This window comes from Pocillopora verrucosa, chromosome 9 (assembly GCF_036669915.1).
Source record: "Pocillopora verrucosa isolate sample1 chromosome 9, ASM3666991v2, whole genome shotgun sequence".
NCBI classification, from domain to species: Eukaryota; Metazoa; Cnidaria; class Anthozoa; order Scleractinia; family Pocilloporidae; genus Pocillopora; species Pocillopora verrucosa.
In genome coordinates, this window is record NC_089320.1 from 5,123,786 (window position 1) to 5,150,645 (window position 26,860).

General features: G+C 37.4%; 1 protein-coding gene across 16 annotated transcripts in view; it reads right to left on the bottom strand.

Annotated features, from left to right (window-relative positions):
• Window positions 1-26,860, bottom strand: part of LOC131798462 (uncharacterized) — a 48,968-nt gene that overhangs the window by 17,690 nt on the left and 4,418 nt on the right. For 8 of the 16 annotated variants that reach the window (XM_066172322.1, XM_066172321.1, XM_066172334.1 and 5 more), the window contains exons 2-19: window positions 26,474-26,530; window positions 23,951-24,092; window positions 22,987-23,258; window positions 22,161-22,287; window positions 20,262-20,570; window positions 19,584-19,650; window positions 18,775-18,959; window positions 9,629-9,686; window positions 9,171-9,274; window positions 8,585-8,714; window positions 7,567-7,920; window positions 6,531-6,635; window positions 5,040-5,198; window positions 3,876-4,529; window positions 3,013-3,287; window positions 2,020-2,112; window positions 449-541; window positions 120-212 (exon numbers count right to left, since the gene is read on the bottom strand). In XM_066172322.1, coding sequence (XP_066028419.1) covers window positions 120-212; window positions 449-541; window positions 2,020-2,112; window positions 3,013-3,287; window positions 3,876-4,529; window positions 5,040-5,198; window positions 6,531-6,635; window positions 7,567-7,920; window positions 8,585-8,714; window positions 9,171-9,274; window positions 9,629-9,686; window positions 18,775-18,959; window positions 19,584-19,650; window positions 20,262-20,570; window positions 22,161-22,287; window positions 22,987-23,255 — 3,075 coding nt within the window. In that variant the 5' untranslated portion in view covers window positions 23,256-23,258; window positions 23,951-24,092; window positions 26,474-26,530. Of the gene's footprint in view, window positions 1-119; window positions 213-448; window positions 542-2,019; window positions 2,113-3,012; window positions 3,288-3,875; window positions 4,530-5,039; window positions 5,199-6,530; window positions 6,636-7,566; window positions 7,921-8,584; window positions 8,715-9,170; window positions 9,275-9,628; window positions 9,687-18,774; window positions 18,960-19,583; window positions 19,651-20,261; window positions 20,571-22,160; window positions 22,288-22,986; window positions 23,259-23,950; window positions 24,121-24,771; window positions 25,453-25,489; window positions 25,680-26,473; window positions 26,531-26,860 lie in introns of those variants that run through there. The other 8 variants (XM_066172327.1, XM_066172326.1, XM_066172325.1 and 5 more) reach the window with 6 other exon arrangements.

A 26,860-nucleotide genomic window follows, 5' to 3' on the forward strand; every position in this document is an offset into this window, starting at 1 on the left:
GGTTGAATCTGCTTTTAAGACGACTACATTCTGCTGCAAATTTAAATGAAATATAAACTCTTACTCTAAGACTCTGACTTAACTCTTTATAACATTTACAATTTATCCTTCTAACGTACCCCTCCTCCTTTGTTGACATCAGCTCCGTTCTCTAAGAGCAACCTTACAATATCAGTGTGACCATTTCTTGCAGCCTCAAAGAGTGGAGTGTACTTCACAATATAAAAAGGAAAAACAATGAAAAAGTAGAAAGAGCTCGCAACTTCCTGCAACGTTCTATTCAACAGCAAAAAACATCTTTTAAACAGCCATAAAATATTTGACTAAACTCCTCACGACATATCCCATTTATACTTCTAACTTACCCCTTAAATTGAAATTTTTAACTCTTACTCTCAGACTCTGACTTTACTCTTTATAACATACACAATTTATCCTTCTAACGTACCCCTCTTCCTTTGTTGACATCAGCTCCGTTCTCTATGAGTAGCCTTACAATATCAGTGTTACCACTTCTTGCAGCCTCAAAGAGTGTAGTGTGCTTAAAAATATAGAAAAGAAAAACAATGAGAAAGTACTGTAGTAAATGGTTAAGTCTGCTTTTCGGACGACTATACTCTTCAAATGTGTTTTAAGCATAAGTTCCGAAGTAGTATTACCTTATACAACAGTTAAGCATATGATAATAATTCAATTTAATGGTTAGAAGGGGCACTAAGAATGGAACAACACAATGACCCCCCTTACCACAGACATGGCTTCTGTCTATGCAAAGGTCCCTTCCTGCTTAACCGCGATTTTCAAACCTTTTAAGACAGTTTTCAGTTCCGGTCCGATCGAGAGACGTTGTTAAAGCTTTTAAATTTAAAGGACACTATATAACTTAAATAATACTCGTTTTGGAAATAATATGCATCTAGCTATTCAAGCGAAAAAATTAGTTTTGGAATCAACGATAGTTTGATTATTCAAAGTAATAAGAATAATGGCTAGAAAATGAAACCTGAACTGGGAGCAATTTTCCACGGTAAATATCATTCGAAATATAGATGTTCTTTTCCTGAAAATATTGTTGAATAGAAGAGTTTGTTACAAAATCCTTCTCCTTTCACAAATTTTTAACACATTACCACGCATATATCTGGCAGTAAAGTCCAATAAACAACGATTTAATCGTGGTAAATTTGTTGCACGCATCTAAAAAGTCAAGGAATTCACAAGTTGTGCACTTCTTAACAAATTTAGCCCTTCTCTGAATAAAGCTATGGTCTCCAAATATTTTCTGACCAGGTTTGCCTTTCTTTTTATCCATCCCATCCAGTTAAGCCGAGAGTTTTTTATTTTCTGTCCAATTGAAGTACACTAAAACTAAATAATCTAAGTAATACTCGATTCGGGTTAAAACAAACATATTAGTTTTGAGCGACAAAATTAGCTTAAGAGTTAACGATACTTCCATTCCCAAATTTAAACGTGATAGGAATTAGAGCTGAAAAATAAAAATTGAACTTAAAGTAGTTTTTGCAATGCTAAATCTAAGTGTTCATTCACAGTTCAGATTTTTTTTTAACTCGTGAGACGGACTTCGGCAAAAAGTTGGGACTGCTTGCAGTCAGACAAAAACTAAAATTGTGCGTTCCCCATGAGGAATGAAACCTCAGGCCTTGCGGTATTGTGGTCAACTGACTCTCTGCCACTCTACTACTGAGAACGCATTGGTGAACTTATCCTGTATAAACTAAGGTCATATGCGTGTCAATGAAAACTGCTTAGATCAGCAACGTAGTGTGTGTGTAAATAGATTGAGAAAGATGTTAAGTTTTGGGTTCGACTTTTCTTTTATTCAACAATTAAAATAAACCGGACTTTTCCTTATTTAATGACCAACCTAAGGAAATATGGTTGAATCTGCTTTTAAGACGACTACATTCTGCTGCAAATTTAAATGAAATATAAACTCTTACTCTAAGACTCTGACTTAACTCTTTATAACATTTACAATTTATCCTTCTAACGTACCCCTCTTCTTTTGTTGACATCAGCTCCCTTCTCTATGAGCAACCTTACAATATCAGTGTGACCATATCTTGCAGCCCCAGAGAGTGGAGTGTCCTGCAAAATATAAAAAGGAAAAACAATGAAAAAGTGTAGTAATACCGGTAAATAAACCGATAAAACTAAAACTAAATAATCTAAGTAATACTCGATTCGGGTTAAAACAAACATATTAGTTTTGAGCGACAAAATTAGCTTAAGAGTTAACGATACTTCCATTCCCAAATTTAAACGTGATAGGAATTAGAGCTGAAAAATAAAAATTGAACTTAAAGTAGTTTTTGCAATGCTAAATCTAAGTGTTCATTCACAGTTCAGATTTTTTTTTAACTCGTGAGACGGACTTCGGCAAAAAGTTGGGACTGCTTGCAGTCAGACAAAAACTAAAATTGTGCGTTCCCCATGAGGAATGAAACCTCAGGCCTTGCGGTATTGTGGTCAACTGACTCTCTGCCACTCTACTACTGAGAACGCATTGGTGAACTTATCCTGTATAAACTAAGGTCATATGCGTGTCAATGAAAACTGCTTAGATCAGCAACGTAGTGTGTGTGTAAATAGATTGAGAAAGATGTTAAGTTTTGGGTTCGACTTTTCTTTTATTCAACAATTAAGATTAAAACTTGCAATGTGAATGTGGCTGCCATTTTGATGAACTCTGTTGCTATTCATGTTCAAGCACTGTTTTCAAGATTGCCATCTTGCATGAAAAACATCAACTAAAATGTTTTGAAATAAATTAGTGCCAAGGATTTTAAGACTATACAAGTTATATTAACCAAAGGTAAAAAATCTCAAAAGAAAGGAAATATGTTTGCACTTGGAAGCTAATAGTACAATAATGAAAGAAGACTGAACTCTTGCAAAGATTAAAGTTCACAGTTTGAAATCCTTCATAACTGATTAAAAATCACGTGTACACAGTCGTCAGCTGGTTTATACATGCATTCACCTCACCTTGTGAAACATCATGAAAGGATTTACAAATGGATGAGGAATCCCAAAACCGCACACAGGGGTAACAACTGGTAATGATAGGCGAATACGCAAGTTCCTTTGTTCAGAAAGGAGCCCCTGTTCTCTGCTTAAATCTTCCTCTGAATCAAAGATATCTTTCTCCACACCTCCATCAGTCTTATTTGGTTCAATAGATGGCATTTCCCATTTTGAATGCTCATTCTTTCCAGCATCTTCATTCTCACAAAGATCAAACCAACTGGCGAGACCTTCCCCTTCAATAATTGCAGGCAAAATATCATGGTTCACGTAAGTTTCCTTGTTAATGACACTATGCAGATACTGAGTCGGAACAGGTTCTAAAGATTGTCCTGCTTTAGAATAATCTTAGTCTTAGAACCAACTTTCTGGGAAGTTAAGGGATGGCTTATGAATGGATGGGGTTGTATTTGGAGGACATGGAAGCAGCATTGACCGGGTTTGAAAATGAGCTAATCAAAAATTAACCACTTGTCTCAATATTATTTTACTTCTTTGATTTAATGCCACAGTTCTCACTACCGGTATTTATAAAAACAGAATTTGAAATCGAATCTCCATCAATATAACCCCAGAGTGGAATCAATTAAGCATAAATGTAAAATTGACTATATGAACACATAATTCCTAGCCATAACCTGTAGATCCATAACACTCTGCCATTTCTGTGTGACTAATTCTTGAAATAAATATGAAAAATTCAGTTTAAGGCCTATCACAGGAATTTGTTAACACTGAATAATTATTTTTATCCGGATACAAATGATTCTTTCAACAAGGGGAGATAAAAATAATTGTACTCTCATTTGCATCAGAATATTTACCTGATTCTTCCCATTCCTGACCTGAGTGTATTTCCTCATCACTACACTGCGGAGGGGCCATGTTTAATTGGCTGTCTCCATTCCATAAAGGGTTGCTTACAGGAGATTGAGCTGCCTGAGATTGAGTAGTTGGTCCAGCATGTGTTGCTGATTGCTGGTTTGAAGTTACAGAAAGAATTGATTCTGAATCTTTTGGTTTAGCATTTTCTGCGTGAGGTGCCTCAAAAAGTTCATTATCTTGGTACTGGCTTTCTTCATTCTCCACAATAAGATCAAGAGCATCAAGACAAAGCAGTGGGGTATTGTCATGTGATGCTAACTGAATATGTGAGGTTCTTCCTTCGGAAAAGAAAGCCCATTCCTGACTTGAATCCTGCATTTTATTGTGGTCATCTTTTTCACAATTTTCTTCAGTCTTTTTCGACTCTGGTAAAGATGTGTTCCACTTGTGACAAACACCACTTCCAACATAATTATTGTTACCAATGCTATCCTCACTAGTGAATCCCTCTGTCATTAGTTCTTGGATTTCATGGCTCACATTAAGTTTACTGTAAACAGCTTCGCGTGAATGTTGAGTTGATTCTGTTTCAAGAATGGCTTCTTGAGATTTGCTTGATCTAGAATTCACCCAGGGGAATGAAAGTGGAGAATCTGGATAAAGAAGATAAATTAAAAGTCACTCCATATATCATTAGACAAAGAGACAGTGTTATCAGAACAGGATTTACAATCATGAATGACTTTGATTTACTAATCATAGTGCCTAGAGAAAAACTCCCAGAAATTTGGAGAAAAGACACCATTAATGAACTGGAGCACTAAAACTCAGCAGAAAATTATGTATTGAAAAGCAAACTGTTTTGTTAGAGGTGCACCTAACACTGAAAACCTGTTTTGCTTTCTAAAGGTTTATGAAGTCCACCCATTTCAAAACAAAAGTAAAGCCCAAAGTGTATCTTAACACCAGATTTTAATCCTCTCCTCACATCTACATCTATTACACCTCTCATTATGAGACATCATTATGACATTTGTGCCCTATTTACTTATAGTTTAAATTACAGCTCATTTTGTACTTAGTCACATGTTCATTATTATTGTATGCTCAGGGAAAGTAAATTAATTGAAGTTAAATAGCATGGTTGAATACAAATAACTCACCACGTAAAGATTCATCCCAGCTTTCTGAATCAGACAAAGCACTATCAGTTTCAGATGAAACACTTGAGCAATCCTCTGTGTCAGCAAAGTAGTTTTCATTACTTTCCTGAGTGCATGACAGTTGATCATCTTCCGAATCCTCCTCAGCTTCAGTACATGCTGTGAGAAATAAAAATCCACATGAAAATTTAAGTGTGAGAAGAACTTAGCTACAATAAAAGTACACTAAAAAATATCAAAAGTTGACAATAAATGTACTTCTACCTTTTGCTTTACACAATCATTTTGAAATTTAACCACAGGTAGCAAGAATATGGCAAAGAAAATAAAAGGAAGTTAACTATATACACTCAACTTTGAGGAGCACACATTTAAAACTCTTAACTCAAAACAAAGACCACTGCACTCTTAATACTGTTAAATGTTGAAGCAACCAGAATTCTCAAACAGGATTGGCTCAGCTCCCAATTTCAATACTAGCAGGACAGTGTGCATGTCTTGCTTCTATTTGGACAGTGTAATTGTACAGTTAAAATGTCCTATCTGGGACAGTACTGATCATTTGCAAAGAAAAAAGATCAGCTGATTTTTTTTTTAGCCTTGCTGGCTCTATGTCAATGGTGTGTAAGTAAGTAAGAATGACCATTTCAAGTAAGACCTCACGTCAAGATGTCTGTCTCTCTACAGTTGGTTTGTAAGCTGAGGGTCACCAGTTTGATGCATCTAGCTGACAAACTGACTTTTTTTTTAACCTAAATTTTTTTCCCTTCTATTTTCCTTTTTTCCTACCAGACACTATAATGTACAGGATTTCTAATATTTAGTGATGGTGTGATTTTGCATAATTGGCCTCACATCATTTCAGATAGTGAACACACAATTCAGGGATAATTAGACCAATTTCTTAGTTCAATTTTACTTTTTGGCACTTAGTAACAATTTCTACAAATACTTTCCTACCTAACAATGCCATGCACATCCTACTCCCTGTCCCCAAAAATTAGCACACTACAGAACCTTTTTTGTAACTTATTTTGATGGGTAAAATATGGCACAAACAACATTTTAACAATCACATGTTTAGCATTTAACTCTTAGTTTACAGTTCATTACCAGTGACCTCATTTCCTCTTAGGGGACTATTTTCTGAGTATGTCTTTAACCAAAGTTTCTCTCATTTCATTGTACCTTTGATTTATGGACCATGGGCTGAAAATTGTTCAATTCTGACTGTAACCCGTCATATGATATTCAGTCATTTGGTTTTCTCGATCACCCATATGATTACACTGACTGAACTGGACTCCAGTCAATCCAATATATGACCATTACAAATCACAATGGCAAGATTATTTTCAAAGTCATTTCCCAAACAAATCTAGCTTCCTTATAACCTAAAAAAAAAATGATTAAATTCCATCTAAGCTAGGTTCAATCAAACTATAATGCCAACTTTATACTTGCTTCACTTTGGCTTTTTGATGTAATTACCTTTATTTTGTGTGGCAGATGGTTCCTGCCTCTGGATACCCACACTGCACTTTTGCATAAGATCACACAACTTTGACACCACATCTGAGCCCAGTTGAGAAGCGTCTGAATCACAATCAAAATGAAACATGAGAATAGGTGTAGCCTGCTTTTCAAAAATGAGATGATACTATGAAAAAATCAAAATTATGTGTTTTCTTTTTAAAATCCTAGCAAGGAAAAATGTTGTGATTCAAATTTATTCTTAGCCTAAATTAATTTTTTTCTATCTTTGTCTGATATCACTTATCATAATGGGAGATAAAAAATCACAAAACAGGGAAATATTACATCACATCAAAAATAAATTTAACTCACACCTGTAAACTTCACTTGGGCAGATACTCACCTTCAATGATTTCAGAAAGTCAACAACTACCTCTCTCTCCCACTTCCCTAGACCCCTTACTTAATTTAAGTTCTCTTTGTAGTACTTAGACTATGACAAATGAAAAGTCAAAAATTGGCTCTGCAGTTTATATTTTTTTTTTGGTAATTAGGTATTATCAACTCTCTCCTAATGGTGACCAATTTACATTATCAACTCTGTTGATAATGTAAATTGGCCACTGTTAGGAGCTTTGAAAAAGCTGGCATCTTGAGCATTAGCCCTTTGTCATTTGGTCTGACAAAGGGCTAATCCTCAAAACATCAGCTATGAAACTCTTTACAAAGGCCAATTTTGTTAACTTATAATTAAACTCTGTTGATAATACCAAACTACCTAAAAAAAAAAAAGCCAGCAGAGCCATTTTCATTTGTCATAATCTGAGTGCTACACTGTACGTAGAGAACTTAAACTTAGCAAGGGGTCAAATTACCTTGTTATACTCTCCCACTGACACAGCACCACAGTTTATTTAGAAACTTACCCCTTTATGCTTTTTTTGAGATTCCTTAATGTTTGTTGGTTATTGTTACTAATCAATACCAGTAAGTGGGAATTTGGTTTCAATTCCAATAAATAAACTAATAGTTTTAAAAGTTTGTGTTTCACCTATTCTGTATTGACATCCAGTAGCTCCACCTCCATAGGTTCCACATCCCTTTCCTCCACATCCACCTGCTCCAGTTCCACCAGTCCCATCTCCACTGACTCCACTACCACTGGCCCCTTCTCCACTACTTCTGCCTCCACTGCTTCTACCTCCACTAGCCCCACCTCCGCTGGCTCCACCATCACTGCTTCCATCTTCCCTTCTTCCACTACCGCAGGCTCCAGGCTTTCCACCAAAATTTTTTCGCACATACAGTACTCCACAGTACTCTAAAGAAGTCTCTGCCAGAATTTCACCAGTGGTCATTGAAATGAGCCGGACTGGAATGACTTCAGGTGTCATTTTAGGTGAAGCTACGGATAAAATGGTGATAAAGACATTGAAATACCTCCATAAAACAGTGATATATGTCTCTGTAAAAAAATCTCATGGATGATAAGGTATGTAATTACATTTACTACCACAAAGAGAAATTACCACAACTTAGGTAGGTTTGAAAGACAACCTTTCATAGCAGAATCCCATATGTTTGCATGTTCCATTTAAATAACAACTTAATTTATTTTACTGCTGCTAATGATGATTTGAAGGAAGAGAAAACTTACAACAAACTTGCTTTTCATTGGGAGCTTTTTCATAAAACAGGGCTTTTGCAACTCAATTTTGTAGTTTGTGCTTAGCAAGTTTGTAGGTATGGGTACCGGTGTTGTATGCTATTTTTTAACTTCAGTTGCCACAAGTGACTGGAGAAAGGTCACAATTTTAAGAAAGCCAGTAATAGTAAGCAATTACTTTCATCTACACAACATTGCTTTAAGTAAACAATGCTCATGGGATTTTTACCCTAAGTTAAAAAAAAATTGAAAAAAAAAAATCCAAGAAGTTAAAAAAGATAACTGAAATTATAAGTCAATGAACACCCAATATCAATGTTGTCTCTATTAAATCTTTATTATAAAGGGGTTCATTCCAAAACATTTTCCTGGTTGGTATATGCTGTTTAATAATTTTACAAACCTGGAATTTTACAAATGTAGCCAAGACTTGTCTTCTCCAGTATAATTGGTTCTAAATTACCAAAGGAAGCTTTCACACCAACATCTGATGGCAGCTCAGGCTTGAAGGTGAAAATACAGGGGCCTCCTCCCTGCAGATGTAGGAAACAAATTCAGTGCTAACAAATTATTATTTTAACCTTATTCAAATTTGAACTTACACATCACAGTTAGGCAGGCAAATTAATTGCTGAAACTGAATGCAATCTTTAATTTACCCTTCATTCTGAACTCTGATCGCAAAAAAACTAACAGAATTGCATCAGGAAATAGTGAAAAATGCATCACAAACTATTTCACATAGTCCTCTAAAAAATACTACAAAAAGAAACTGGCAAATCTTAAAGCATTGAGTATTAGGTTTGATAAAGACAAACAAGAAGTAATTACGATAAGAGACAACGTTAAACTTTCTTTTTTGTTGGTGTTTAGATACAATGCATGTTTCTACAATAATATATTTAATTTGATGATCAATGCTATGACACAATTAATTAAAGAAGAGCACCATTTTATACTGGCATATACTGTACAAGGTAATTCTTTACCTGCAAAGGACTCTCTCTTGGATTTATGGAAACATCATATTGCTTTAACCACTGTTTTATGCTTTCAAGATCCCTCAAATTTTGAGGTGGAAAGTCATTATCAGCTAAAAAGTTCAAAGCAAGCAGATATGCTCATCACTACACCAGGATTTTTTTTAATCTCCTATTACAAAATAGAGCATCAGCTGAAACTTGTACAGGTGACAAAAAGGGAATGAGAGCCCCAAAAAATTAATGTATCCAAATTAAAACCTTCTCCAGATTTTTTTATTTCCAGAGGTTAGCATCTCTGCCAATGTGGAGTTTGAATCTCTGCTTATGTGAAGAAGTTATTTAAGTTTAATCAAGCATAATGCATTGAAGAGTGAATGTTGATGGAAGGGCTGAATAAGCATTGAAATCCTATTTCCTTCAACATAAGTTTACACTGACATGATCAGTTACTTCTTTAAACTTACCCAGAGAAATTGATCCATCGTAAATTTCATTCTGTAATGAAGCTATCTCTTCAGTGATCTGTATCAAGAAAATTAAAAGGTAAGTTTGATATGGTTTCTCTGATGCAAAGGACATCGATCTTCTTGTGGTTTTCATCTACTCATTGTTTATCCAACTGCATTAAGACTAAATCTACCTGGCCCACCAGCAATGCAACAGGGTCCCACAAAACATACTTTATGACATTTATGACCAATCACAAGAAAATAGGAAAAAAGTGAAATGACATAATAAACAGTGAGCAGTGAGCGAAACAACACAGTGGCACACTTAATTAAAATTTTAATCTTGCCTTTGTCACACCATAAAGACAAAGATTTGAGTGGGAAGGATCACAAAAAGTGGCAAACCACTGAAATGCTTAAAATGGCACTCCAGGGGATAAACTGCCACACAGTTCAAGTAAGAGCTTTATCACCAGGAACTGACTTCCACAAACTTTGGGGAAAGAGGTCTTCATCTTCTGTTCAATTATGCAAATGACCCTTGCAAACTGAATTCCCAGTTTTCTGGGAATTTCTGGGAATTCCTAGGAATTACTAGGAATTCCTAGGAATTCTCAAAAATTCCCAACTATGCAAATTAATCTGGTTTAAAAAGCTTGGAATTACTGGGAATTTCTGGGAAAGGAAGACTCCAATTTTGTGAGGACTTGGAATCCCTAGGAATTCCTAGGAATTCTCAGCTTTACAAACTACCTATAATTTAAGAAGTGTGGAACTCTTGGGAATTTCTGGGAATTGAATTTGAGGTAATTTTAATACCCTGAGGTCCACATAAATTCTAAGAAATTCTCAATACCTTGAATGTGAAGGTTTTAAGAAAAAGAGTAATTTCAGAGGCTTAAAACTTTGGCTCAATAAAAGGTATGCTATACAAAACTTACCAAGAGATATATATACATGTACATGTTTATAACTTAAAGATCATGAAATTTATTACTCAAACTAAGTTTTAGTAAATCTTTACATTAATATGGATTTTCTCATGAACCAGCTGTCAGTTATGTTAAATGGAAATTGCCAACTTCCACAATAATTAACAATAATTACATTGTTATCTTACTTCCCTAACCTACATTACTGGTTGCCTTTGTTAGAAAACCTTGGAACAGTCAAGCTCAGTTGCCTCAAACGCTGTCAGAGACTTTTTGTTGACAATACTTTTGGTAGAAATTTCATGCCTTAGACAAACAAATTCAACACCTAATTAATCTTTATTTTTTCATGATTGTTGTTGCTGCTTTTTTTTTCAGTTTTTTGCTCTATTTTCATGGCTAATTGCTGTAATTTGTTTTGCTGTTTTTATTCTTACAAAACATTTTTGTAAGAGTTCCAATACTTGTGGATCATCCACACACTTTGCAAACATTTGGCATGCAGACAAGACAGAGGTAGTCAATGTTCCCTTTGAGGAAAAACACCTTTTATATGACGTCTTCAATTTACTTTATTTGAAACTCTGATCTGAAAATATTTGTCAACAAGACTTGTTAGTAGTGAGGAGTACCAACCAAGTTTCCTTTCATAACTTAATTTCTTAAATGTCCCAATCACTGGATCTCCCCAAAAAAAATTACATCTTTTTATTTTTGGTGCAAATTACAAGTCCTTCTTTATATAAAAATGAAAAGTGCTAGTCACACTTCAATAATAACAGCTCTTAAGTTTACTTGTTGTTCTTCTCTGTCTGTCAGCTATCAACAAAATTGTTTTATACTTCGGGCAGTGCATAACTATTTGTGGACCAGAGTTCCAACGCACCTCTGTAATCGCATATAGCTACTCCTGTCTCTGTCACAATTTTTCCATTTAAACTCTTTATTCAATAACGCAACAGCTACTACATGACAACATGGGCGAAATCAAAATGGCGGGTCCGATACCACGTTTTTTCCCCCAGGTCCGATGGGAGCGCGTGGTATGACGTAATATGACATCCCCCTTTCTACCGATGTAATAATAATAATAACGACAAAAAAAAAAATGGAACTTATCATATCTCCAGAACATTACAATACTGGTTGAAAGGATATCCCTCCTGTGCTTATACTTATAAGTCTATTCTTTAGTGTCTCTACTGTTATAGATCCAGCCTTTGTGCAGGTGTCACAGTCCTCCCAGATCTGGTCACATATCCTCCAGCTATGTCTGAGGGTCCCTGGGGGATGTTGTTCAGTGGCACTGTTTCGCCAGATCCTGGTCTGGGGGCTGCACCGTTTTTTTGCGATGTCTGTGTGTGACTGACTGGGGCAAGACTAGTTGTCTGCTGAGGTATCTCAGAACCTTGGTATACTGGGGTTTCCACCCGCTGGCATTGTGTTCCCCTCACTGCAGTTGTGTCTGGTTTCAGTTGGGCCCGTGTTCTTCGATAGGTGGTACCTGTACTGCTGGATCTGATGATGTAAGATCTTGGCTGTTTGGCGGGTTTTACAATAATGCCAGGTTCCCAGGTTTGTGAGTGGTGGTTGTACGTGCGGATGGGTTGGTCAGCTTCGAATGGCTTTTTGGGTGGTCCTGAATGCTGGTTGTAATAGTGGGCTTGTTTCTCCTGACGGGCTATGAGCTTACTTTTCATGACCTCATGGTGAGAGTGGTTGAGGAGGACTCTATGGCATGCTGGTAATCTAGTTTTAAATTTTCTGTTGGTGAGCAGTTCTGCTGGGGATTTCAGCTGGTGATCCAAGGGAGTGGCCCGGTATGATAGGAGAGCAAGGTACGGGTCCTCTTTATTTTCATCGCACTTTTGGAGAATGTTTTCCACGGTCTGGACCATTCGCTCAGCAAACCCGTTGGATTGGGGGTATAGGGGGGAGCTAGTAATGTGTTCTACCCCGTAGACGTTCATAAAATGCTTGAATTCTGCCGAACTGTACTGCGGTCCGTTGTCGGTCGTCAACTGCGTAGGGATGCCGTGTTCTGCAAAGATGCTCTTCAGATGGTTGATAACTGCAGATGACGTGGTGCTTGTTAGTCTCCTGATGACAGGAAATCTGCTGTATTGATCTGTCAACAGGAGGTATTGCTGCCCTCTAAATTCGAACAAGTCCGAACTGAGTCTTTCCCATGGTCGGTGTGGCGGTTCTGGCTGTAGTATTGGCTCTTTCCTTGCTTTATTTTGGTATTTCTGGCAGGGTTCGCACTGGTTAACTTGGTTGATGATTTCCTTTGTAATTCCAGGCCAGAAAACGGATGTACGTGCTCGTAAAAGGCATTTCTCTTGCCCTAGGTGGCCTTGGTGTATGATGTTCAGGATTTCAGGTCTGAGAGTAGGAGGTATCACGATGCGGTCTCCTTTTAGTACTAAGCCGTCCTCGATGGTCAGCTCTTCTCTGAAATTCCAATAGCCATGTAGCAGTTGGGGGCACTCTTCTCTTTTCTGTGGCCATCCTTCAAAGACCATTTCTTTTAACAGAGACAACACAGGATCCCTCCCTGTTTCGTCACGGATCTGTTGTAGCTTTGTTGGAGTTGCAGGGAGATGTTGTGTGACGTGGTGGACATATATCTCTGAAAGTTGACTGCTGCTAGGGGTAGGCTGGGGGCTGACTCTTGAGAGAGCATCGGCTATTGGTACATCAGGACCTTTTACGTAGTTGACCGTAACGTCGTATTTCAGGGCTCTCATCAAGAACCTCTGTAATCTAGGTGGGCAACTGGACAGTCGCTTCTTGAAAATCGCCTCAAGAGGTTTATGGTCAGTGTTTACTGTACAGTGCTTTCCAAAAATGTAGTAGTTAAATCTCTCTAGGCCCCATACTACACCAAGTGTTTCTCTCTCAATGTTGCTGTAGTTTTTTTCTGTGTCTGTAAGTGCTTTGGAGGCATAGCATACAGGTTGCCCCTGCTGCAAAAGGACGGCGCCTACTCCTTTCTGGGAAGCGTCAGTTTGAATGACAGACTCGATGTTTGGGTCAAAGTATCTGAGGACTCCCATTGATGTGATTTCCTGTTTGACTTGGTTGAATGAGTCGTCGTGTTCAGGTCCCCATACATATGCGGTGTCCTTCTTGGTAAGTTCTCGCAGTGGTGCTGTGAGGCTAGCCAATCGCCCTGAGTATCTTGTAAGGTAGTTTACGAGGCCTAAGAAGCTTTGGAGGTCTTTGCGGTTCTCAGGTGGGGTCATCTTCTGGATTGCAGATATCTTACTGTCATCTGGTTTGATTCCATCCTGGGTCCATTTGTGGCCGAAAAAGCTGACTTCCTGACATTTGAGCTGTACTTTGTCTTTGTTGAATTTGATTCCCCTTTCCCTGGATCTGATCATGAGGTTTACCATGTTCGCATCGTGCTCTTCCTCTGTAGCTCCGTATATGAATGTATCGTCTGCAATGCCGGTGACTCCTTTCAGGCCCTCCAGTGCTGAATCTAAGTGTTTCTGGAACACATCTTGTGATACAATAAGGCCAAAGGGGAGCCGGGTGAAACGGTATCTCCCGAACGGGGTGTTGAAAGTAGTCAGGTAGGAGCTGGCTTCGTCTAATGGTACATGCCAGTAGCCCTTTTTGGCATCAACTACACTAAAGAATTTGGCACCACTGAGCTGTGTGACTACCTCATCAATTGTTTTGGTGTAGTAGTGTTCACGTTTTATTGCCTTATTTAGGTCACGTGGATCGAGGCAGACTCTGATTTTGGTGACTTCTCCTTTGCCGTTGGTTGTTTCAGAGAGGACGATGCTATTAACCCAGTCTGTGGGTTCGCTTACGGGTATGAGCACTCCAAGTTCTACCATGGTGTTGATTTCCTTTCTAAACATGTCTCGAAGGTGTACTGGTACGGTACGTGGTGCGTGGATGACAGGTTCAGCATTGGAGTCTAGGGTGATGTGATAAGGTTTCATATTGAAGGTTCCCAGGCCTTCAAAGCAGTCTCCGAAGTTGTTGAAGAAGGTTATCCTGTCCAGTGGGGGGTATGTTTCAGTGTCTAGACGGCTAGGGTATCTGCTGGTCCTTTGGTGCGGTTTGCATGGTCTGTGTTCTTTAAGGCGGGTCTCTTTGTCTTCTTTGGAGGTTTCTAGGCTGCAATTAAATTTTACCAGCTCAAGTTCCTCGCAGGTTTTACAGCCAAGCATTGTAGGTCCTGGTACGTCAGTAACATTGAAAACGACTTCTTTAATGCTGCCATTTTGATGGACGTATAGTGGACAGGTTCCAAGGGTCTTGATGGCGTGGCCTCCATACGCAGTAATCCTGTGGTGTGTTGGGCCAAGGGGTATCTGCTGGGAACTGCGGTTGAGTCTGTCATAGTCGTCTTTGGAGATGACATTAACTTCTGCACCAGTGTCGACCTTGCAGATAATAGGTATCAGGTGTGTATCATGGGGGTCTACCGTGACTTGTATTTCAGTCATGACTTTGGTGCGTTGTTTTTCTTTTTGTTCAATGCTTGCGATCATTGAGGTACTGGGGCTGTCTCGGGCTTCTAGTGTTCCCAGGAAGACTTTGTCGTAGCTTGTGCATTCACTTGTTACACCATCAGGTTGTTCTTTTTGTAGGGTCATCACATCTGACCTTGTTTTAGACTTGCAAACTTTGCTAAAATGACCGCGTTTGTTGCAGTTGAAGCATTCTACTCCAGTGGCTGGGCACTGCTGGTCTTTGGTGTGTGGTGTGTCTCCACATCTGTAGCACTGTCTTAGGTTGTTGTCACGTCGTCTGTTTCCTCTACCACTGGTGTACCTTTGGTGGGGCTGGTTTCTGGGCTTGTTTCCTCTGCTGATTGCATTGACTTCCCCTTCTTCTTGCTTTGGGTTTGTAGTGTCACTCATTGCTTTTAATTGCATCTGGGTAGCCTCATCAGTTCGTGCAATTTCTTTTGCCCTTGCAAAGGTTAATTCATTACCGCGGGCAATGCATTTTCGTCTGACCTCTTCCGAATCGGTGCCGAAAACTAATGTGTCACGCATGAGTTCGTCATGTAAGTCAGGTGGGTAACCTGAGCTCTGTATGAGTAGCCTTGCTTCAGTCAGGAAGGTGGCTAGGGGACGATTATTCTGTTTCAGACCTCGTAGATAATATCTGTTCAAGATATGGTTTGCTTGTGGTTTAACATGGTCTTCGAATCTTTTCCAGTATTCTTTCAGGTCTTTTTGTTGGTCTTCGGTTAGCGACCAAGTGTTAAATAAGTCTATTCCGTAATCGCCTGACCATAGCAGCACATATTTGCATTTTTGAGTGCCGTCTCGAGCTTTTAACGGTCCATCAAGTAGCAGTTCACACTTTTGGCGGAATCTCTTGAATCTAGTTAATAAATCTGGGCCAGGGGTCCAGTCCATTTTTGGTACTTCAAACCCAACCAAGTCGCTCATTTTTGGCTAAATTGCACGATAAGACAGGACTTTGTAGTAAACACTGTAAAATCGTACGTACCGGTTTTCTTGGTTGTTCTAGCGGTGAGAATTCCTCTATTGGTGTAAATCTATCCCACTTCCGACATCCATGTCACAATTTTTCCATTTAAACTCTTTATTCAATAACGCAACAGCTACTACATGACAACATGGGCGAAATCAAAATGGCGGGTCCGATACCACGTTTTTTCCCCCAGGTCCGATGGGAGCGCGTGGTATGACGTAATATGACAGTCTCTTGTACAAAATTTAATGTTTCTCCTTTGTAAGACGCACTCTATTCTGTTGTCAATACTGCTTTAAGTTCAATGGAAACGACTGACTGAGGAATCGAGATGGCGGTGTTGGAACGTGTTGCTGAACGCTTGCTACGGTCAAGCTTTGTAGATTTAGGTACTGGTACACTGGGATCATCTATGTATCTCTTATACTTCCGAATGTGGTATCCTTCTTTTATAAATATGAGGGTAAAAGACGATTTGTAGTCGCATTCAAAACTGTGATTGGCTTGTGTTATTTCTCACCTTTGCCATTAGCACAACTCAAGTGAGTTTCGAGTCTTTGTTTCCTCGACAACTTTCGGCCACAAATCATGCATTTGTAATACGATCGATTCTTGTCGATTATTTCTACATAGAGTGAGGTCACATCTTTATTTATATCACCAAGCTATCCATCTTCTAGAAGCAGAAAACCGGTTGGAGAAGTCAGAATAAAGTTGGGCGCTTCTTGCAATCGGCAAGCCAGCGGATTCACTTTGCTAGCCAATGACAAGTCTTAAAAGATCCACGTGATCATGCCCGTGATCGGAAACAAAGAAGACTCCATTTGGCGCTCATCTTTGAATGTACTTTTCATCGGTTGATCCCTTTTCTCAACTGTTTTGCTTAATATAACATTTCTAAAGATAGCTTTTATTGTGGTTCAATGGGAAAACGAGAATAGCGTGAGTGTTGTAAAAGAGAAGAAAGTCGTTGGCGCCGTGGAGTTAAAAGAAGGGACAACAGTTGACATATGGACTGGTACAAACAAGGGTCGAGTGGCCATCTGTAAAGCTACGATTTTGAAAGTTTGTGGTGAGTAAAAATTGCGATATTCGTTACGTCATCAAAATCTTATAAAAGAATACAAAATGGTCAAAGTTCTTGTTGCCAACCTCATTCAAGGCCAACTCATTGTGAGCCCAGGAAAAAAAATACAAACAGTACAAACAGCAGCTAAGTTTGCAGTTTAGGATAACTTCATTCTAATTTATTGTTACAGTTACAACAAGATTTTAATCAAAAAATCAATTTTATTTGTCTGTAATTAGCCCCTTCACTCCCAAGAATATAACTATATAAATATAACTTAAGATATTGTATTTTATGGAAAAGAATCAACAGATTTTATTCACAATTTGTGTCAAACCAAATTTAATGATTGATTAGAACTATTTTATATGAATAGCTGTAATTGAGGATTAATCCGTATGAAGTTTTAAAGAAAAGAAAAATAAATCAAATTCCATCCTAATATTACCACACATTGATGTTAATAATTAATCAAAAATATTTTACATGTAAGCCTTAATTAAGCTTCTAAATAAATTTAATTGAATACTTGAATTTTAGTTGGGTTTTTTTAATTTAAAATATTTATTTTACATCATTAGCCTCAAATTTTTGCTTAAAATTCCCAGTAATTCTTAAACATTCCTAAAAATTCCCAAAAATTCTCAGAAATTCCCAGAAATTCCTAGGAATTTTTTAGATTTACAGCTTTTCAGTGAAAGTCATTGGTTCTCTGAGTTGGAATTCCTAGGAATTCCAAGTCCTGTTGGCTATAAACTTGGAATTTCTAGGAATTTCTAGGTTTTTAGAACCAGAGTTATGGTTGGGAATTCCTAGGAATTCCCAGTCGGAATTTACCATGAAAATTCACACCTTTATTCCTAGGAATTCCTAGGAATTCCAAAAGCCATTTCGCAAGGGTTCTATAACCCAGTATTCCATTTTTTAGAGAAAGCCAAATTTAACTCACTTTCATTTCACACAGTACACAGAGAACAACTCAATTTTTCACAGATGTGGAGATGAATGTGCCATCAAACCATGCACACTCTACCAGATGCTCATTATCAAAACCTTCTTTCAACAAAGTCTTTTCTTAATTTTTATTAGCAGACAATCCCAAATTCAAACCACATATAATCATTTGTTTTCCCATTTTGAACATTCCAGCATTACTTTTTTCTGAAAATTCTTCCACTCTCAATAAACTTGCATGTCTTTGATTTGTTTATTAGGTCCTCAACCTAACAAATTTTCAGCTTCCCCCAAAGCCCTAAAGCTATTTATTTAACAACCCATTAAACAGTTTCTACCATGGATGTTTTTGTGACCACAAAACAACTGTTTGTCAATCAATCACTGCATGCTTCTGCAGAGTTTTCATTTAGAGTTGTGTTAGCAAGAGAATCACACAAAATAATGGGAGTGTATTCCATACAAAGTCATAGAAATTAGCTTCAACAATCAGAATTAGGATTACCTTCTCATGATTTAAACTCCACTTCATTCATTGTTTATTCTACATATAAAGTGTGGTTAACTGTTGTACAATAGTTCGTTTGAACTCAATGAGCAGCATATTTCTTGCATCTTAAATTTACCAAAGCTAAAGATAACAGCTTTTCATTATTCTTCAGTTGAAATACTACAAACATGAGTGGAATAAATTGAGCTTTAACTTATCTTTTTTTGTACATGATTACCTGATTGTTGGAATCCCCTACAGTCAAAGGTGTATTCTGTTGAGCACTTTGACTCCCTTTTGCTGTGAATGTCTCTGTTGAAGCCTGGTCATATGACTTCTGGATCTCTATATCTTTACAAGAGACTTGTAAACTTTCCAAGAGAGGTGCAAGAGTGGAAGGATTTGTCTGCTCCAGTAAATCACCTACACACACACAAAATAATTTTATAAATTTATCGAACAAGATTGACTTTTTTTCCTCAAAGAACTGAATTCTCTTGATTACAAGTATTACACTAATGTTTAATCATATACTTCCTGGTCTCAATGATCTCCATATACACTACAAATCCACTTTGTATGCATTTATGTGTTTGTGACTACTCAAATAGATTATCTATATTCATTGTTGCTATCAACACTGCTTCCCTGTTCATACTCAACATACTTTTCAGTATTACAGTTGTCATAAACTAGACTTATGATAAGAAGACTGATATTTTGATATTTTCATGGAGTGGACAACACCTTGCTATGTAGATTGTCCCCTATGGGTTACCTATAATAAATATTTTGATCACATGCCAGCTAAACACTTACCAACAAATTTCTCATGTACAGTAAGCAAAAGTAATATAGAACCATTGAATTACATGTTAGAGAACTATATTCATTCAACGAATAGAGAGAAACTAATAAAGGTTACAAGGGAATGCATAAAAATGTATATTATTACATAATACTTCCATCTCTTTACTCAGTGAACCTGAGAACTTTTGATAGCTAAACTTAAGAATGTTGGTGAACGGCAGTGGGTAAGACACTTACTAAGCAAGAGGGTTGGCTGCAGTGTTAGTAGCCATGTATTTGGATTTTGATCTTGTATTTGCTCTTCCTAGAAAAAAACATCAAAATCAACTCAGTAGATACTAGAGTACATCTCCTTCTGTCCTTATCTTCCTTAATTAATTAAACCCTTGGACATACATATTAGTCAGCTCTGAGGAAACTTGTTATTATGATGTGTATTTTTTGTTGTAATAATTCTATTAAAAACTGTTATCAAAGATGAAAAAGTCTTTTCCTACAGTGTCTCATCTGATTCTCATTTGATCAGCGAGGAAATAAAACTTATCTTAAAACTGTGTCTGGTTAATAATCTGTCAATGACAAACAATTCAAATGAGTAATGTTTGGAGAAAAAAAGGGCATTATCATACATGTATAGCCCCTTTTTTTGAAGTAAAGTTAACACAATATCATAATCAACTCAAAACAAGGACACTTTTCTAATGGAAAAAAAAGTATGAAAACACCTCTAGCTCTTGCTCCAAGCAGCAGACTGGCTGAGAGTTTTTTTGTTCTTGTTATGGTTTACGATGGAATAACCCCATTCCTGGGTAAACTGGAGACTTGGCCAAATTCAGGTCAAAGTTGCCCAATGACAAAAGATATTTTGCCACTCCAGAGTCTCCACATTAATTTACTATCTATCTCAAAAAGTACCTCAGCGGCTTCCCTTCCCACAGTCAAAGCACATGCACTGGCTTCTTTTTTAATGACTTGTGTTTTGACACCTTCCGGCTGACCAAAAGGCCTGTAATTTCTGTCACTTTCTCTCACTGTTCCACACGTCTGGCTTTCAACTGCTCTCAATGTCTCTTTGTCAATCAGACCCTCAGCAGCAGGACAAGGTTCACTTCCGAACCTTTTACGCCCCTGGGGTGCTGCAGTAACAAGGCAATTTCCATACACAGGAGCACCTGGCAAGTCAGGGTCTGAAGAGTAATGGCCAGAATCTCCCTCTTTCTCTTCCTAATCAAAAGGAGATTCAAACTGTCATTCATGTTACAAATCACCATGCAATTTTTATATCTATGAGTGACCCAAGGGGACTTTTTATTGTCTTCATGAAACAAATACAAATCAATTCAGACTCCTGGCAACCACTTTCTTGAAAGTCACCATATAACAACATAAAATGATGAAATAGTCTGCAGAAGCAAAATGTTGTTTCCTAGAGGAAAACAAAAACAATATAGAACATCAAACTACACTGGAGATAATTAAACAACCTGTCTTCTATGGCAACCATGCAGAAATTAAAGAGGCAAATCTTGGGAGAAGAAAACAATGTAGCAAATTTAGAGTAGGTTTTTAACCTCTTACATCCTAACATCAGTAAGAATATTCTCCATGCTGTTCTCTGTACATTTCCTAAGGTGCTGACATGTAGAATGTGTCTAACAATCAAAAGCTTCTTTAGTTGTAAATCATTTCCTCTATTCTTGTGACCTTCAAGATTGATTCAGGGATGATTTCAAAAGGGGAAATCAGATGCTCATCACTTTTAAGGGACAAGGGTTAAAGGGTTACACGAAATCGTTTTGACTTCAGACCAAATACTAAAATATACCCTGCAGATTTAGTTGCCAAAATTCTTTCTAGCTGCATGATGATCAAAACAATAGAAGCTTGAAGCAATGCAATTACTATTTCATAATAAGAAATAATTGTAGGAAACATGTATTTTGATTATACAAAATTTTACCACATATTTTGAGTAACAAAATGAAAATGAAACTCTTAAAAAAAACTTTCTTATATTCCCTATTCTCCTACAACTGATCAAAAAACTAATTCTTCACAATAGCTAGCTTTAAGAAGGTTATTAATTACAATTCTAAAGAAAAGAAACCATTCATATGTGTTCTAATTACAAGTCTGAATTTGGCAGTCCTTTTGTTCATGTAACATATATTCCTCACTGAAAAGCAATAGAGTTAATTGACTGACACTGTCCTTATTTATAGGAGTGGCAAGATTTTAGCAAGTACAAGTACTTGTATACAAGGCCATAACTATACTGCAGAGGTAAAAGATATTGCATCTCCTCAACCAGTATACAGAGAGGGCACATCTTGGCCCTTTTAACTTATAGAAGTGATTAACCTTCTCCCTAACATACCCCTTCATTATCTAACAAACAGGTAATAAGAATACCCAATCTTATCACATACAAGTTGTGATCTTGATCTAACACCATATTCCTGTTACTATAACTCACAAGGAAATGAGTAGCTGCCAGATAGGAGAATTAACAATCAGATCATGGGAGTTAAGGGTTAACATAAATCTCTTTATTCCAATACAATGAACAGTTGACAAGAATTTTACTGAAATTACTGGCAACTAAGAATTTGTTATATTCTCTGTAGGGAATTATAACTTTCCAACTTTAATTTCTCTTTTCATGATTACCCAAATGCTTAAATTTTAAGGAAGTAATCTTTAAGAGTATAGCTATTCCAAATATTTCCCAGGAAAGCTACTTTTAAATGCAGATACAGTATAAAATACATCAGCATGTTGATCACAATTGAGAAAAACTTCATCATTACAAACCTCACAATAGATGTAAAGTGCTGAGTTTCCTGTAATGTTTTTATTGATGAATGCCCCACTCCATACACAACGATCACCACAAAAGTCCAATTTTGATCTATTTTCCACTGCTTTTGCACAATAAAATCTGCATTTAAAAGTTTGCAAAACAATCAGTAAAGAGATACTGCCACTGTTATCTCAAGTAATGTTGCTACTCTTCAATATCTTTTGTTCCACTTTTTAAAATCTGGTGTTCAACTTGATATCTCACTTGTGAGATATGGAGTAATTTAACACTCAAAAAGAAATTCTAAAACCTATGCACCTGTGTATTATTCTCCACACAGTTTGTTTATAATTTTTCCAATATGTTATTAAAAGACCTTGTCAAAAGTATTGAAGGGTCAATGTTGCTAAAATAGTGACAGAGGTCAGGGTAGCAATCTCCACAGAAGAGAGAAGATCACCATGACAACCCACACATGATCCTTCTCCAGGTGCCTGTCAAGTGAAAAGCAGTGTGTGCAATGAATTCCTACCCAAAATGCAAGCTGGATCAGGGAGAGAGGAACAGTGGGAGGGAGACAAAGCTAGTATGGTAACAGAGGAAATTGAGCCAAAGCACATGGCAATGCCACTTCAAACCTCCCCAGAAATTTACCCCTTACATCACACTGGTGAAACCCCTACATTGTTCTACCTGCGTTCACTATTAAATGTAACATCTCAAAAGATCCCGTGATATTTTCAACTCCCAGCAATGAAATCCAAAACACCAATGCCCGTGTGTGAATGTTTCATTAAGTTTCAAAGTACACCTGTATTTCAATTTAACTAAAAATACCTTCCACTGGCTTCCCTAAGGAAAGGAAACTTTTCCTCCAGTTTTCGTTGCAAATCTCCTGATGAAGTACTCTTTGTAAACGTTATTTTCCTGGACTGTCCCAATTTCTTTATTCCGGACATGTCGAGAGTAGTTTTGGGCATCAACACGACACCATCCTTTTCACGAACTTGACTACTTTTCAAGACAACGACATTTTTAATGATTTCATCATCAGGACCTTTCTTTCTCTTCCTTTTGGAGAGAGGCTCAACAAACGGAGACGTCATGTTCTGAGGGTACACAAAATTTACAATGAAATGGTTAAATATGAAATACACAGTTACCCCAAGTAGAATAAAAAGTTATGAATAAATGAAAAAAATTGTGATAAGAATGAGAAAACATCCAAAGTTAACACATCCCAGAAATACTCCAGTACAAAAACTACAAGGAAATCCTTCTACAAATTCGAAAAACCTATTTACATATCGCCTAATGTGATTTTAAGCTTACAAAGTCCAACACTCAGCATCGCATTCAGTGCGTGTTTTTGATCATCGACCGCCCCCCTTGGTACAAATTTCTTCCTCTCCCCAGTCTTTTGATGGCGGCCATAATTCTCGTAAAGAGAACACAGAGCACTCGCTCGCCAAAATTACAGCTGCTGTGCAGGCTTGGTATTAACAGACATGTCTCCCTAATCCTCTTAATCTACTGCTAAAACTTCTAACCAGCACTGTGGCCGACTAAGAGAGTTCTTTAGAGCAATATGATCACTGTCTCCACGATTTAGGTGCAGTCGCCCTTGCGAAAGCAAGTGAGCAAGATCAGCTGTGCTGCTTCTTTCCAGCAAATTAATTTGCTTTAAATATGCATATTAACTTTCCTATGTAGTAATGGCTACAAGAATTTGTAAAGAAAATATTATGTTTGAACTGTCTCAAAAAATGTATTGTCCTGGGGCCAGAACACATTCACTCACCGCCGCTTCCCCTGAATCGCGTATGACCGCGTTCGTCTTTGGTCGTGTGACTTGTAAGTTTCCCACCAGTTACTGAATAGACCTCCAACAAGTAAAATTTTCGGCTAGCTGAAAAACTCTGCAGCACCTTATAATTCGTTATCTACAATAATAAGGGAGTCATGATACATCTGTCAAATAAAAAGAAGATCTTACGATAGTTTTTGTGCTTTTGGGGTAGTTAGTGATCATGTCACTGCTGGCACCCTTGAGTGTTAATTCTTTTGCTTTGTTGTTTGTTAGTCACATGGCCGTTGAAAAAAAAATTTCCAAGGGTTTGTCAAGAATTTGTGAGGTTCTTTTAACTCGAGGGCAGACAGGTCGAAACCTCACACACAAAGATGGAGCGACAAATTATAGTATTTGTCGATTTAGTTAAAGCCTTTCGACCGTGAGTTTTTGAAAGTTTGCCTCGTGAAGAATAAAGTCATAACCATACTGACAGATCGATCATTAAGATAAACAACACACGAAATTTCAAGCATCTCTCAAAAACCAGGTTTACAAAGTCGCAGATTTTATGCAAACTGGACAAAATAATCTGATTTGATTGTCGAGCTAAGCTAATAGATACAAGATTCGAGTACATCATACTTCATTAAAGACATTCCTAGACATGAGCTTGGAAAATCGATGAACACTACCGCCTGTAACTTTCAAAAGAGTGCCCAGAACGCTTTGTCTTATCTAACAGTTTACACGATGTATATCCATCAGAACATCATTTACAGTTATTTCAGATTATTACAACAAACATTCCCATTTTGCCTTTTGCAGCTCACCTTCAGCTGTAAACCATCTAATCGCCTTAAGCGCTAAAATGTGAAAAACAATGTCAACCTCATGGAAATCAACTTAAGTTGTTCAACCCTTTCGAACGCCCATGTGATAAGGCGTTTTATCCAATCCATTACGTCTTCGCGTGACTTTGGAAGTTGACGTGACAATTAAGATTTTTAGAAGTTGGTCGAATCACGAGATGTTGTTTTAGTACAAAATCAACCGTATAGCTTTAGAAATAATTCATTACAACCTAATGTTTACTTTCGGGATTTCATCATACCTTTTTAACAACTGTAGGTTTACTTACAAGGCGATAAACGTTTGCATAATTACGCATCTCAGTTCTGACGGCAACCAATTCTCCTACCAGTTCTCAGCCAAGTTATTTCTATGTTACATTCCGGTCACTTTTTATCTTGCATTCTATACATACGCAGGTTAAAACGATTTCAGCCACTCAAATCTATAATTGAGTAAAGTATCCTCTGATGAAAGCTCACCATAGAGGTTTAAATTGATTCTTTGAGGAGAAACAGGGAGAAGTTTCGGTCACATCACGCGCGTTCTACCAAATTAACAAGCAAAATATAGTGGCTTGCAAAGCAGTCTGAATGTAGTGACATTGACGCAGCCAAAGATGTATTGAATGTCGTCTCCACATTTCAATCGGTAAATATTAAGGAGTTAATTAAAAATATTGGAATTCACCTTCCTTACCAAATTTTCCTTGAGTTCCACTGCCGCTTATTTACGAGCCATAGAGAACTAAAACAGCACTCCTAATTTAGCCATTTTAACAACGTACATGTGACCTGTGACGTCAAACTTCCACGAGCACGCTGCGCCTAACATGTCTTGTCGTCAGGCATGAGGATGTAACTGAATGCAGATAAAGCTATCCCCCTCCCCCCCTCGCTCCTTTGTCCAATAACCAATCGAAACAATGAAGAATTTTCGAGAACAGAGAGGTCTGAACGTCATCCTGATGACCAAGTCCAACAAATCTTATGAGTAATGATTTTCCTACTATTCAGTGCAGGGGCACTTAAACTCGCGAAGACATCGGAAACCAAAGACCTCAGTCATTAAGCAGTCAATAATCAATCTCCCAGTCATTCAACTGAATGAGCCTCAAATAAATGAGACAAATGAAATTCCGACTATGAAATAATACTGGGTCGAATCACTGAATTGTGCCTTACGAAATTTTCGCGTGCTCTCGATGGCTGGTCAAACTACGTCATTAATTATTTGTCATTGATGCTGCTGCAAAGAGTAATGCTACTCAATCTAACATGCCTACAAATACAAGCCGACAAGTATGAACCGATCGTTATGGCAGCGACAAGAGGTTGAAACAGGAATCACAAAATTAATCGACAGCTTAGTTGTAGTTGTCGGATATTTTAGAAATTTCATTGCAGGGCGCTTATTTCAATACATACAGAAATGCAGAAAATAATCTTGTTCGATTGGAGTGCCCAGTTCATAAAGAGGAGTCCAGTCTGATCCGCGATATACTTTATCTGATGTATAACATTTCTACAAATGTTTGGTAGGAAATTCAAAATATACTTCCGCGTTCATAGAGCATATAAAATAGTGTTAATAGAGCCTTCGTTGAAGGTGAACAATCGACAATTTGTATCACTAAATCATTCCCATATGTGTCAAATTAACAATGAACCGTTTCTTTCTCACCTTTTTTCTTGCTCAGCCACAACTCTGATCGAGTACAGTCATGCCGTCTAATAAACTCTAAATGTTAAGAAAGTTATTAAGATCGATTACTTCTTCTAGACGTGCACGTGGTCAGGCATTCATCCAATTAGATTTGGTTATCATCTTTATTAATCGCGTGACTACTGATTTTCACATAGCGTGACATAACATCACGCCGCTGTTGAGTATGGCGATTCATAGGTTTTTTCCTTTACTTTGTTCTTCACACTTTTCAACTGATATAAAAGACCATACCCTGAATATAAAATCGACTATTGAGTAAGATGTTGTTGCTGTTATCGCTTGGAAAAAAAAAAGAAAGGAAAGGAAAAACCGTTCACATATCTTTAAGGAGATTAAGAGCGA